The sequence below is a fragment of the Schistocerca americana genome, chromosome 4 (assembly GCF_021461395.2).
Source record: "Schistocerca americana isolate TAMUIC-IGC-003095 chromosome 4, iqSchAmer2.1, whole genome shotgun sequence".
Lineage (NCBI taxonomy): Eukaryota > Metazoa > Arthropoda > Insecta > Orthoptera > Acrididae > Schistocerca > Schistocerca americana.
In genome coordinates, this window is record NC_060122.1 from 452,149,194 (window position 1) to 452,164,247 (window position 15,054).

Here is a 15,054-nt window from a genome sequence, read left to right on the forward strand (position 1 = left end):
TTTATGTGTGTATTTCTTGTTCTTGACAAAAATGAGTGAGTACTAATTGTATTTTTAATACAGTTTTCGAACATCTGTTTTTCCTGAAATTTTCTTGTATACGTGGTCTGTTTACAACAGATCATGGGATAATGATCTTCGACTGAAATCAGATGTCAATAAAGAATAAATTGAACATTAGCTTAAGGTGCTACATGATGTCATTTATACATTTGTCTAGATATTTCATTTTCTTTTGTTCTCTGTTTCCATAGGATTATATTACTACATTAAGGTCTGTATTACATATGTTAATATAGTGAACTATTTAGATCTTAAAACTTGCACCAGAGCCCATTTTAGTCTTATTATTAAAGAGGTAAGGATATTTTAAATTCAAGTGTATCTTACGAGAAACAATTGATCCTTTAAGTTTTTGTATATTCTTTCCTATTTATGATGTTTTGTTAAACATTCACATCGTGTAAAAACCAATTGACAGTCAACATTTCTGATTTCTTTCTACTGTATGGTTCCATAATTTTTATTGTCATTATTTCTATCTTGCTTAACACTTCTGTTCTAGGAAAGAAGAATGATTAATGTTTAACATTCTATCCACCTTTTATTTGTCTGTGTTGAGAACATAAATCTGTGGCACCCTTTCCAAAGGAACCATATGAGCATTAATGTTAAGCAATTAGAGAAAATTCAAGTATGTATTGGTGGCAGGTATTTGACCCTTGCTCCTCTGTAACCAAAAGTCCGTTGTAATCACTAAGCCATCTCACTTGGTTCTATCGTAACATCTGCCATTGTGGTTGGATAATTATCATTGTTACACTCCTTCATGTACTGCTTCCTTAGGATTTCTATTATATCTTCTGTTAATCCTTCTTGGTATTAATCCCAAACTTAATATCAGTACTCAAGAATAAATCAAATGAAGTTCCCGTAAGCTACCACCAGGAGTGAATTATATTTTCTTAAAATTCTTTCAGTGAATATACCTGGCCTTCTTGTTTCCTTCAGTTAGCCTTGTGTGTTGGCTCCATTTTAAAACACTACAGATGTGTTTTTATATGTATTTAGTGGTTGTGGTTGTTGCCCTGGTTTGGTTGCCTATAATGCAGTCAAACAATAAAGGATCATTCTGTCTATGTGCATTACATTTCATTTGTTTGCACTTAGAATCAGTTGCCAGTCCATGCCTCCATGAGGACTAGCATATGCAGAGGTCAGTCAGTGAGGCCCATAAGACAGTGGTTAATATTTCTAGCAAAGAATTGGATAACATCTCTCTTTTGGCAAAAGCCTTTAATTTTTTTCCAACCCTGTCACAAGTGCCAATATTAAATATATTTGGCGAAAGAGAGCAGTACATTGGACATGTCTCACAATATTCAGCAAAGGACCTTAATTTGACTTCCGTATTTACTCGAATCTAAGCCGCACTTTTTTTCTGGTTTTTGTAATCCAAAAAAACGCCTGCGGCTTAGAATCGAGTGCAAAGTAAGCGGAAATTCTGAAAAATGTAGGTAGGTGCTGCCACAACTAACTTCAGCCGTCGAATATACACTCCTGGAAATTGAAATAAGAACACCGTGAATTCATCGTCCCAGGAAGGGGAAACTTTATTGACACATTCCTGGGGTCAGATACATCACATGATCACACTGACAGAACCACAGGCACATAGACACAGGCAACAGAGCATGCACAATGTCGGCACTAGTACAGTGTATATCCACCTTTCGCAGCAATGCAGGCTGCTATTCTCCCATGGAGACGATCGTAGAGATGCTGGATGTAGTCCTGTGGAACGGCTTGCCATGCCATTTCCACCTGGCGCCTCAGTTGGACCAGCGTTCGTGCTGGACGTGCAGACCGCGTGAGACGATGCTTCATCCAGTCCCAAACATGCTCAATGGGGGACAGATCCAGAGATACTGCTGGCCAGGGTAGTTGACTTACACCTTCTAGAGCACGTTGGGTGGCACGGGATACATGCGGACGTGCATTGTCCTGTTGGAACAGCAAGTTCCCTTGCCGGTGTAGAAATGGTAGAACGATGGGTTCGATGACGGTTTGGATGTACTGTGCACTATTCAGTGTCCCCTCGACGATCACCAGTGGTGTACGGCCAGTGTAGGAGATCGCTCCCCACACCATGATGCCGGGTGTTGGCCCTGTGTGCCTCGGTCGTATGCAGTCCTGATTGTGGCGCTCACCTGCACGGCGCCAAACACGCATACGACCATCATTGGCACCAAGGCAGAAGCGACTCTCATCGCTGAAGACGACACGTCTCCATTCGTCCCTCCATTCACGCCTGTCGCGACACCACTGGAGGCGGGCTGCACGATGTTGGGCCGTGAGCGGAAGACGGCCTAACGGTGTGCGGGACCGTAGCCCAGCTTCATGGAGACGGTTGCGAATGGTCCTCGCCGATACCCCAGGAGCAACAGTGTCCCTAATTTGCTGGGAAGTGGCGGTGCGGTCCCCTGCGGCACTGCGTAGGATCCTACGGTCTTGGCGTGCATCCGTGCGTCGCTGCGGTCCGGTCCCAGGTCGACGGGCACGTGCACCTTCCGCCGACCACTGGCGACAACATCGATGTACTGTGGAGACCTCACGCCCCACGTGTTGAGCAATTCGGCGGTACGTCCACCCGGCCTCCCACATGCCCACTATACGCCCTCGCTCAAAGTCCGTCAACTGCACATACGGTTCACGTCCACGCTGTCGCGGCATGCTACCAGTGTTAAAGACTGCGATGGAGCTCCGTATGCCACGGCAAACTGGCTGACACTGACGGCGGCGGTGCACAAATGCTGCGCAGCTAGCGCCATTCGACGGCCAACACCGCGGTTCCTGGTGTGTCCGCTGTGCCGTGCGTGTGATCATTGCTTGTACAGCCCTCTCGCAGTGTCCGGAGCAAGTATGGTGGGTCTGACACACCGGTGTCAATGTGTTCTTTTTTCCATTTCCAGGAGTGTATGTAGCGCTACACAGGCATGCTTTGCAGGCACAAAGATAAATACTGGCGCCAAAACCTCTGCGTCAGTAAATAAATTTAACGAAGGTGGAAGACGAGCTTTTTAGCTCCGCCCCAAGTTTCAACCAAAGCATTTTCATGCATTATCCAACGTAGTAAATACAAATTCCGTATTGTTCATCTTCGAATGTAGCAGCATTTCAATGATCCGACTGGCAAGACTGTTTGGGGTGTTTGTCAATATGGCCAACTCTACGTTCTGAATTTTTTCCTACCTGTGAGAAGAGATGGTTGCTAATAGGAACTTTTATGAATTGTGAATCACATGCAGTATTCTCTTCACCATAAGAATAATACGAATATAAACATTTTGCCATGTATTCTTTCGTGTTTGCTGCTATCTCATTTAAATCCTGTCAGCCTAATAAACTACAAAACTAGCACGAGACAACAGCAAACGCGGAAGAATATACATACCATGTCATGTTTATATTCGTATTATTCTTGTGCCTAATAGTGATACAGTCAGAAATGAAGCACGACAATTGACTAGATTTTAAATCTAAGATGACTCTCATTAATTCCTGTGCAGAATGTAATGTAGAAAAGAGGCGTCTGCAAAGATTTTCAAACGGAGAAAATTTTTAGCTAAACTCTCATCCAGAACATCTTCTGTCACACTCAGTCTATTATTTAGTTCTTGTTGATCATTATCAAAGAAAGCAGTAGTGTAAGTAACAACAAATAGCTGTCTCTTGCCATTGTTTCGCTAATGAGACAATTCCTCTCTTTTTTTTTTTATTGTAAGCAGCGGTAGCGCGCCCAAAAGCAAGCCATGCCGCGAGTGGTGACAGGTCGTAAACACACATTATCAGAATGCGACAAACAAGGCATGACAAAGTACACTAATGCATTTTCAGCTTAGAGTGACGTAAACACCTATAACAAAGAGAATGGAATTTATCAGATCAAAGAAAAATAAGCAATCGATTCAAACCACACGAAGCACGTGAAAAAGGAAGAGTACCCGTATAAATACGGACAGAGCATCTGACGCATAGCAATGGCTTAACTGCTAAGCTTACGAATCGAACCAAACTACTGTAGCTGTATCGTCATTCATTTGACCTAAATTGTGTCTCATATTACAATGGACCAACTTTGTTTCGATTCGGAGGTGCAGCCTAAAACTTTTCTCTCCTCTTGAATTTAGAGTCTCAAATTTCAGGTGCGGCTTACATCCGGGAAATTTTTCTTTCCTTGATTTCGAGCCTCATTTTTCAGGTGTGGGTGAGATTCGAGTGCAGGTTAGATTCGAGTAAATACAGTACTTGCAGGAGGATGTTCGACTAATTGCTGAATGTAACACAATACCAAGCCATGGAAATTGAATATTCATCAGTAAGAAAAACAAGGATTTTACTTGTTACTAAATATTGAGGAGTTGATTGTCTGTTGTGCAAAAAGAGAAATGCTGTGTTGGTTATCACTGAAGACTAACATCAGAGCTTGTTACACAAATTGGATGATGATGATGATGATGATGATAAGTGAAAGTTGTCATGATCAGACTTGATCTGTTGTCAGAAAAACTGAGTACTTCTTAAGGATTTCTGGAATGCCAAACAAAGCTGCTTGAGCTCTTGGCTGTAGTGATATTCTAAGATACAGAAGGAAACAGTCACATTTAGATCCATTCTTAATGTCATCGGTTCACTTACTATGGACTTACGAAACATCAGGCAGGATTAACAACACCCAAGCACATGAGTACAACATTGTTAATTTGTGGATATTTGAGAAGAGACTTACATATATAATTACTGAAACATGGTATTGCCTAGATCAACCATCTAAATGTATTAAACATTTAACCACATGGGCCGATTATTACAGAAATCATCATGCTAAGTTGTAAGAAAGGGAAACAACATTTTAAAAATATTCTTTATGAGACTCGTTTATTTTAAAAAAATTGTCTACACATTTTGAACACAGCTGCTTTTTTTGGAGGAAATATTATTGCATATTTAAATAGGATACCAAAACTTCTGGACTGGAACACTTTAAAGGCCCATTCTACCTACTACTAGTAGGTACAAAAAAATTTGTAATCCTCTCCCTGTCCCGCAGAGCAACCTCTGATGAGTTTAATGTATTTCTGCGATCCAGTAGATATCCGTGAGTGCAGTTTTGTCTCGTGTTCTTCTGCAGTTGTTGGTTTCATAATATGCATTATTTGTTCGTTGGTGTTTATGGATGCTGTGGCAGTTACATTAACCTGTTTTGGAGCTTCTCCATGTCATTGTCAGCATCCTTAAATTAGAGCAGTGAAACATTTTATATTTAACAGAATATTTTAAAGAATCATTTGCATTGAATTTAAGTCAGTTTGTTTCATGAAAACAAAACATTGTTTACTTATCTGTTACTTATAAAATGTGGCCATTGAAATTTGCTATAGGCAGTAAGTTTTTGTTTTATCCTATTTCACCGCATGAATCTTGGAAATTATTCTTCAACTATTGGTGTAGTCTCAATGCATTGATGACTACAACTGCATCCAAATTTATCATGTTCCTGCTTCATTTGCCTAAAGTTTCTTCAGAGATGAGTAAAGGTAAACAAAGAGACTACTAAATGTGCATGCTGAAAAATTTCAGCAACTTGTAGGCATGTCAGCTAGTGCTGATACCATGTCCAGAAATATCAACATAGGCTCACTTACCACATTAACAATCAGATGATTTATGCTTTCTGCTAGGACTTCACTTCTCACATTACACATGTGCACAATGCAGTTTTTTCTCTTCATGCTCCTCACCTCTTCAGCAATGGACAACACATGGTACAACCATAGCACTAATGGAGATTTTGATCAGACTGACAGTGGCACATGTAAAGTATGTTCCAGCACTAAACTTAAGAACTGCAAGGTCGTTGTAGAAAAGTGAAGACAAGAAGACCAGGAAAGATTATAGCAAGCAGGGTAAGTTAACTAAGAGAAATATGTGGACCACACATGAGATATCCAAGTGAGTGAGCCTTGCTGTCGTATTCTTGGTGTAATTATCTTACACAGTTTTTATTTATTTGCACGTTAAATTGCATTTGCTTGTAAAATATTTGTTCTGTAGAATTAAAGTACAAAATCTGCTTCAGGCTACGTTGTCAGTTCAAACATAGCTTCCATTTTTTAATGATTGTCTTCTTACATGTCTGCAGTCTTATTAGCAGCTGTCAACAACTTAATGTTATTAATTGACCTTCATTCTTTTATGTTCTTTGTTAACTTTTATCTCTCCATGTAGTTTTGTGATATTTACTCTAACTCAGTTTTGTCAGTTCAGTACACATAAGTTTTGTTGTAGAAACTTTGTCTACTTCACAAATAGTGAAAATTTCTCATTTTTTTTTTTGGTTTTTTGTGTTCTGTTGTCTGTAGCGCACACTAATTTGCAAGACATTTTTGTAGAAATAAATATCGCATGCTTTTCACCACTTCTGTAGTAGTAGTTATTTTTGTTACACAAGTTTTTTTGTTTTTAAATGTGTTTCAGAATCACCTTTCTGTGCCATCACATGTGAATTCAAGGTACCTTCACACATGTAAGGTTAGTAGAAACAGATGAAAGAACTTACTTTGAATTCTGTTATGCAATTGGATTATTGTATAGTCTTACTTGGAGTTGGAGTGGGTGAAAGTGTTTTCCGGTAGTTAAGGTTTTCATTTTCATATCTGACATTCTCTTGTGACTTGAGTAGGTAAGTTGAACAAGTATTCTAAGAACTTTTTGCTAGAGGAGTGTTTCAGTAAATGTAATCAACTCTTCAATATTCATAATCACTAATGAGCTTAACCAACTGAAACGTAATTGACTGTGTATGTTAAGTAATTTGATTATCGTGAGGAAACTCTATTGTCGACTATAAATATCTACTGACTGAACTTAGAAATGAATCCATTCTCTTTTAATTTGGAAGTTGTTTCATAATCCAGTCCAGTATGGCATGTATCACTTTCCAAGCTGCTGCATTATAATTAGCCAAGAGTGGCTAAGTTCAGTGTAAAGTTGACTTTTAGATGAAAATTTACCATCTCTCAGTGGTAAAATATTTTACAAAAAAGGAAACATGATAGCTTGCATTAGTAAGCATTTATTTGTTTTGGCTTATTAATGTGCAAATGTTATCCAACCACTGAACTGACCTGTACCTTTACCTCTATCTTCGTGCATTGAAAAGCTTCGTAAAAATAGATATACTCTCTGACAGTGGAAATCCATTTATGTATTGCGGATGTGGTTAGTTTACTCTGTTTGTAACTGTTAAGTATGAGGTGAGGCACAAAAGAAATGAGACTCGTACTGCAAATTTAAGGACTTAAGAGGTATGTATGACTAACAGTGGTCACCACTTGAGTCTGCACGAATTTGCCTTTTATCCTTTGATTGCTGAAAACATTTCTGCGCTAGTTTCCAAAGGGTCTGCACAGTATCTCTTCCATTTCACCTTCTGGCAGAGCCAAAGAACAAATCTGTGCTAAACTCGTAGACATTGAACATTAAAGCTGTGTGAAACAGTTGATGCCATAGGTACACTATGTGATCAAAAGTATCTGAACACACCCAAAAACATACATTTTTCATGTTGGGTGCGTTGTGCTGCCACCTACTACCAGGTACTCCATATCAGCGACCTCAGCAGTCATTAGACATTGTGAGAGAGCAGACTGGGGCACTCCGCAGAACTCAAAGACTTTGAATGTGGTCAGGTGATAGGGTGTCACTTGTCATGTCTTTACATCCCTAGGTCCACTGTTTCTGATGTTATAGTGAAGTGGAAATGTGAAGGGATATGTACAGCACAGAAGCGTACAGGCCAACCTCGTCTGTTGATTGACAGAGACCGCTGACAGGTGAAGAGGGTCATAATGTGTAATAGGCAGACATCTATCTAGACCATCATACAGGAATTCCAAACTGCATCAGGATCCACTGCAAGTACAATGACAGTTAGGTGGGAGGTGAGAAAACTTGGATTTCATGGTCAAGCGGAAGTGCCAAACCACGCCTCGCTTGGTGTAAGGAGCGTAAACGTTGGATGACTGAACAGTGGAAAAACGTTGTGTGGAGTGACGAATAACGGCACACAATGTGGCGATCCTATGGCAGTGTGTGGGTATGGCGAATGCCCGGTGAACGCCATCTGCCAGCTTGTGTAGTGCCAACAGTGAAATTTGGAGGTGGTGGTGTTATGGTGTGGTCGCATCTTTCATGAAGGTGGCTTACATCCCTTGTTTTTTTGCATGTCACTATCACAGCACAGGCCTACTTAGAATGTTTTAAGCACCTTCTTACTTCCCACTGTTGAAGAGCAATTAGAGGATGACGATTGTATCTTTCAACATGATCGAGCACCTGCTCATAATGCACGACCTGTGGCGGAGTGTTTACATGACAATAACATCCCTGTAATGGACTGGCCTGCACAGAGTCCTAACCCTAATTCCTACAGAACATCTTTGGGACGTTTTGGAACGCCGGCTTCATGCCAAGCAACACCGACTGACATTGCTACCTCTCCTCAGTGCAGCACTCTGTGAAGAATGGGCTGTCATTCCCCAAGAAACTTTCCAGTACCCGATTGAACTTAGGCCTGCAAGAGTTGTCTTCAGGGCTAAGGATGGGACTACACCATATGGAATTCCAGCATTACCGATGGAGGGCACCACAAACTTGTAAGTCATTTTCAGCCAGGTGCCTGGATACTTTTGGTCACATAGTGTATATAAGAAGAAAGTGTATAGTTAGTTAACTGTGTGCAGAATGGATAGCACATTATTTTGGTGAGCACTGACCAAAAAAAAAATAAATAAATAAATAAATAAATAAATAAATAAAAAATGCTGAAATAACTTAACATAGTTTGGATCTGTTTTCTGTGACGCAACAGGACTTCTTAGTGCTGATACATCGTAAGGTAATATTTGACAAATATCACCCATGTGATCTCAACCATGTGGAAGGAAAAAACTTAGTATAAATTGAAAGAGAAAGCAAATCCTATTTCATCAGGACAATGCAGCTGCCAACATAATTTATTCGATAATGGGGAGACTGATTTATTTGCCCAGTACAGATTGTTGGTCCACCATCCATGTTTATATTACTTGGCTCCCTATGTACATCTGTCTGAACCCCCTGACAACACAGGGATCACATTTCTGATACGTGAGCTGCTGCTCCCTATGTATGCCTAAGAGTGGGTTGCTTGTCATTCTGGAGCATCGGAACTCCCAGCAACGATCGCTGTCCCAGATAGGCCTTACTGTGACTGGGTGGTGCCCATGGGGAGAGCCCTTGATCAGAGTGGGTGGTATCAGGGCGGATGCTTTCCATATGAAATGTATCAAGCTCCATAAATCTGGCCATTTTTCTATGGCCATCTCGTCGGTTGATGGCAGATCATTGAATGCTGCTTCTTATGACACATCATTGAATGCTGCTTCTTATGACCCTGCTGCCTTCCCTTCCCTGGCTACATCTTGAGAGGGGGCACAGGCTCGCCGGCTTGGGGTGAAACACTTTCCCTGCTGCCTGGTCTGTGCTAGAACAGACAGAGACACATTCACCTTGACAAAGCCATTATTTTTTGTGGAAAATATTGAAGACAAGTTTGGCGAAGTGGAGTCTCTCAATAAGATGTGGTGAGGTCCCCTGTTGGTCAGAACTTCTTCTGCCGTCCATTCTGCAGCCCTTTTATGGTTTAGGGAGTCATTTATCATAGGGGCCTCATCCTTCAAACTGTGAGAACTCTGGGCCAGTCTGGAATGACAGGGCATTCATTTTGTTCAGTGTGTGCAGAAAGGTTGTAAGGACAGTTGCACATATATCAGCACTTTTATTCTGGCTTTTGAGGGAGATACCTTACCGAAGAAGGTCAAGGTTATGTGTAATAGGTATGACATTAAGCCATACATCCCTTCTTCCAATGTACAGCGGACCGTCTGTGTGGTTAATGTGGACACTCTCTCCATGATGGGAGCCCCAGTGTTCTGCCACATGTGTGTGTTAATTGTGACTACCATAACTCCCCATACTCATAAGATTGCCCAGCTTATAAAAAAGGAAAGAAGATCCTGGAGTATAAGTCCCTTGATAATTTATCTTACATTGAGGCTTATCAGAAGTACAACTGACCTCACCTTCTGTCCATGACTTACACTTTTGCCCCTGTTATGTACTTACTCCTCCTCCCTCTTCCTTACCTCATCCCATCCTCCTCTCCTTATTCCCTCCTCAGCGGTCCCCATGCACTCTCGCCCGAATGCCAGTCCCATCCCCGGACAAAGACACGTCCGCCTTCTGCGGTGCCTGCAGGTGATGGGGCTCTCTCCCAGGACCCCTCCCTCCAGTGTGTCTCAGACCAGAGGCCTACTACCACAACTTGGCCCGGGACACCTGCTACCACAACTTGGCCCCGGGAGACACATTCTGGGCAATCTAAGGTTGCTCGCTCTTTTGGTACCGGATCTTGCAGAAGCCTTCTCTCCCTCGGGGCTCTTGCCTCCTCAACCTATGAAGATGTAGTAGTCCCAGGACAACCCTCACCATCATCCCCCCCCCCTCCCCTCCCCCTTCACAGGTTCCCAGAGGTGCTATCTCCTCTCTCACAATTGGATACCTGCTCCTGCTTATTCCGTGGAAATGTAATGGATACTACCGTCACCTCCCAGAGTTGCAGTCCCTTATTGCCTTTTACTTGGCAGCTTGTGTCATTCTCCAGGAATCTCATTTTACTGATGCACACTCACCGACCCTTTGTGGATTCTGTGTTTTCTGTTGGCTCTTTGAGGGCTTCTGATGCCGTTTGTTCGTTGGTCTTTATGGATGTTGTTGGTACATGATCCCACTACGTATCAAATTGGGAGCAGTTGCCAGCTGGGTCCACTTGGACTCTGCAGTCAGTTTGCAGCCTTTACCTCCCTCATGATAGGCCATCTACATCTGCTGCCTTCACTGCCCTCCTTCAACACCTCCCCTCTCCCTTCCTCTTTCCTGGGGATTCTAATGTTCAGAGCCTTCTCTTTAAACCAGTGTCTTGCAAACCATGACCTATACCTATAATGATGGTTCCCCTACTCATTTTAGCACTGCGTATGGCACTTTCTCATCCATTGAATTTTTGCTCTCTTCCCCTGTCTATCCTTCCTTCCATCCTTCCTTCCACTGGTCGACACATGATGACCTCTGTCGTAGTGACCACTTCCCGTTGATTCTCTCGTACCCTTCCTGCACGCGATGACCAGGTTACCCTGCAGGGCTTTACATCATGGTGACTAGCCTCTATATACCTCCCAGGTCATGTTTACATCTTCATTGTCACATGCTATTGATGAAGTCATCAGTTGTCTGTCCAATGAGATAATCCGTGTTGCTGTCATTTCTGTAGCCCAATTGACAGGGTCCGTTCGCCGTCCACCAGTTCCGTGGTGGAGCATGGCTGTCTCCATCGCTATCCATGATTGCCGTTGCTTCTTGCAGCATCTTAAGTGGCAGCCGTCCTCCGCCAGTCTTATTACCTTTAAATGTTTTCACACCAAAGCCTGTTACTTAATCAAACAGATCAAGAATGTGTGTTGACAACATTTTGTCTCCTCTTTAGAAGGGTCTTCTCCCCTTGGTCTTGGGTGTAGACTACACTCGGTGGCATTCTTTCATTCCAGGCCTTTCCATTCAAGGTGGCCTTCGTAAAGATCCATCAGTTTTCACTGAACATTTCATGACCTGTTTTGTTATGGCATTGTCATCAGCCTTCTATTCATTCATCTTCCTCCTCTGGAAACAGTGGGCCGAAGCTTCCAGCTTATGTTTTACCCCTTCTCAGGCAGAAGCCTGCAATGAACCTTTTACTGAATGGGATCTTCTTCTGGCCCTCTCTTCTTCCCAACATTCAGCTCCTGGCCCTGATTACATCTATAACCAATTGCTTCAACACCTCAGTCTTCCACAACGACACACTCTCCTTGAGCAGTTTGTCCGTATTTGTCTCCATGGTATCTTCCCATCTCAGTGAAGAGACATTATTGGTGTTCCCGTCCTCAAGCCTGGCAAGGATGTGTCATCCCTCGATAGTTGCTAGCCAGTCAGCCTAACCAATGCCCCTTGCAAGTTACTAGAACAGATGCTGGCTCGTCGGCTGAATTGGGTCATTGATCTTGGAGCCTTTTATCTCCTTAAATGTGTGTGGCTTTCAGGAGGAATGGTTTCTGATCAATCATCTGCTTCAGTTGGAAACCGCAGCTCAGCAGGCCTTTTTTTTTTTCCCTTCCAGCACTGCCATCTTGTTGCTGTTTTCTTCAATCTTTGCAAGGCCTACGACACAGCTTGGCTCCATCCCATCCTCCTTAGACTCCATAATTGTTGTATTCGAGCGCCCTCCCAATTTTTATTTGCCAGTTCCTGTCCCATTAGACATCGAAGTCTATGTTGGCACTATTCTCAGCTCTCAGTGGACCCAGGAGAATGATATCCCACAGGGCTTGGTCTTAAGAGTTCTCCTTTTTGTCATCAGTGTTAATGAACTTTGGACTTCTGGCAGACTGTTGGTCACCACTGCTCTGTATGTGTATGATTTCTGTAATTGGGCTAGCTCCCACTGGGTTGCCTCTGTGGAACGACAGCTCTTCAGTGTCATATGGTGTACTTCCACATGGACACTCTTGCATGGTTTTTAAATTGTCTCTCTCTTTAAGTCCATGGTGGTGCGTTTATGTCGCCATACTACAATCTATTCTGATCCAGAGCTCTACCTCGATCTGTCTCCTCTGAACTGTCGTCATCAAGTTCTTAGATTAGCTGTCTCTTCCACACTGCTCCTCATGGATTCTATTCACCATCATTTGCCTAGCCCAGTCCATAGTCTTCTGGTTGATGCTGGGATGTCTCCCTTTTTGATTCGACAGTCCCAGCTCCTGGTTTCCTGTGTCACCATTATATACCGGATGTCTCTCTTCTGTGGCCTGAAAGCCTCCATTGCTCCAACTGTGTTCCATTGTTTCTTCTGAATGCTCTTAAGGGAGTTTCAGGATTCCATTGTTTTCTACCCCCTTGGTTCTAAATCTGCAGATCATGTAGGATATGCCTTCAGATTTCTGTTGTCACAGAATGTAGCACTGTCCTTTTAAGTTTTACACATGGAACAGGAAAAACTGTTACTGTTGTTTGGTGATACTACTTTTTCGGTTTCCTGGCTACACGGCGATACAGGGTAACGAATTTGCTTATTGTCTGGCTTGGGCCCCATCTTTGTCTCAACTCTTCACCACAGCCCATAGTGCCCCTTCCTTATCCCACATGTTCACCAACTCCCACCGTGCCCTGCCTTCGACCCGCCTCTCCACCACTGCCCATCTTGCCCTGTCTTCGTCCCTCCTCGTCGCCCCCACCCAGAGTGCCCCGTCCGTGCTATTAAGGTAATTTTGAATCGAGACCTACGAAAATAGGTATTTGGGTTCTCGCTCAGAAATAAAGAAATACAAGTTTCAGCATTTTTGAAAATTTGACCATTATGGTGATGAAATCATGGGTGAAAGTTTTTTTGAAAATAAATCGTTACTAAAGAACTACTAAAGTATTTTTAAAGCTAGACCTATTAAAATAGGTATTTGATTTTTTTGGTTACAAATAAGCAACGTGTTTCATTATTTTTGGAATTTCAATCTCGAAGGGGATGAAATAGGGGCTAAAATATTTAATGAAATTGTTTCATTATGGAAGCATTTTTAAAGCTAAATCTGTGAAATTGGGTGTTTGACTTTTCGGTCACAAATAAAAAACACTTGTTGCAGTGTCTTTGGAAGTTCAACATCCTAAGAGGTGACAAGGATAATTTTATGAAATTATTTCGTTATGAAAGTGTTTCCAAAGCAAAATCTATGGAAATTCATACTTCATGCTTCACACTTCTTGGTTAGAGATAAAGAAATATGTACAAGGGGATGAAATATTCTGTGACAATATCACCAAAAGAACACAAAATGCATGTTTAACAGAAATCTCTGACTCCAGCCATCAAAATTGCATTTTGGGCAGACATAAATTCAGAAAAGACCATGATTCTAGGGCCTTAATTAGTGTGAAAAGTTTAATAGGTTTTGCAACTTGTGAACAACATAAAAATTTCATTAGAGAAAAAGAAAAAAAAGGTCTGTGCAGACCATATGATCTCCATGAGCAAAGCAGTGGGAGCTTACCTGGTAAGTAAGTAAATGCATATTTAAAGTATTTTTTCTAAATATAGTTATGTCTTCCTGTTTAAGTGGAATTGTTTTGCTCTACCAATTCAGTCATTGCTGTGAACAGAATGTATGGAGAGAGTTGTCCCTTTGAAGTTGATACAGTCTTAAGTATTGTTATTGGTCACCAGAGAGCCATGCTCAATGGAATCTAATGTAGCACTTGTGCATGTCAGAAGAGGTTTTGTTATAGTGTGCTCACTGTGTGGCTCAAGCACTTCTGATCTTGAATGTAGAAGTTTGTGTCATGTTAGTAGAGGAAGCTCTGGATTAATGAATTCATCAATCACCATCAACATACAGCAAATCAGCAGTCCATACAATTCCTAATGTTCCAGTAATTAATTTACTATTATGTGGTTTAGGTTACAGGCTCTCATGTCAGTGGTCCATGCAAAAAAATCGTTGCCAGTGGGGATACAAAAGCCACCTTGTAAGTTTTCACAGAAACAATGAAAGTAAATAAAATGTACAAAGCTGTATACATGTTTGCATGCTTTCAGTTCAGGTAACTATTTTTTCCTGTTTTGATGATGATACCCCAAAAATATGGTTTTTAGGATGATTCAGCAGCCTCTTAGGGCAGTGAAAATATCTGTCCATTCTTCTTCTTCTTCCATTTATTATGTATAGTGTAAAAAAAAGATGATGTTGGCAGGTAAATCAGGAGAAAATGGAACAGTGAGGTATTGACTTAATTTTTTGTGTGTCAAAAATCAATTGCTTGTTGTGCTGTGAGGTTGGTCGCACTGATATGATGAAGGGCAATGCTGCATTT

The 15,054-nt window shown here is 41.8% G+C and overlaps 1 protein-coding gene across 3 annotated transcripts in view; it reads left to right on the forward strand.

Annotated features, from left to right (window-relative positions):
* LOC124613234 (CREB-regulated transcription coactivator 1-like) overlaps positions 1–15,054 on the forward strand; it is a 382,746-nt gene that overhangs the window by 185,713 nt on the left and 181,979 nt on the right. For 2 of the 3 annotated variants that reach the window (XM_047141909.1, XM_047141911.1), the window contains one exon: positions 6,538–6,591. The exons of the other annotated variant lie outside the window; for it this stretch is intronic. In XM_047141909.1, the coding sequence (XP_046997865.1) occupies positions 6,538–6,591 (54 nt within the window). The remainder of the gene's footprint in view (positions 1–6,537; positions 6,592–15,054) is intronic. 3 annotated transcript variants of the gene reach the window in all.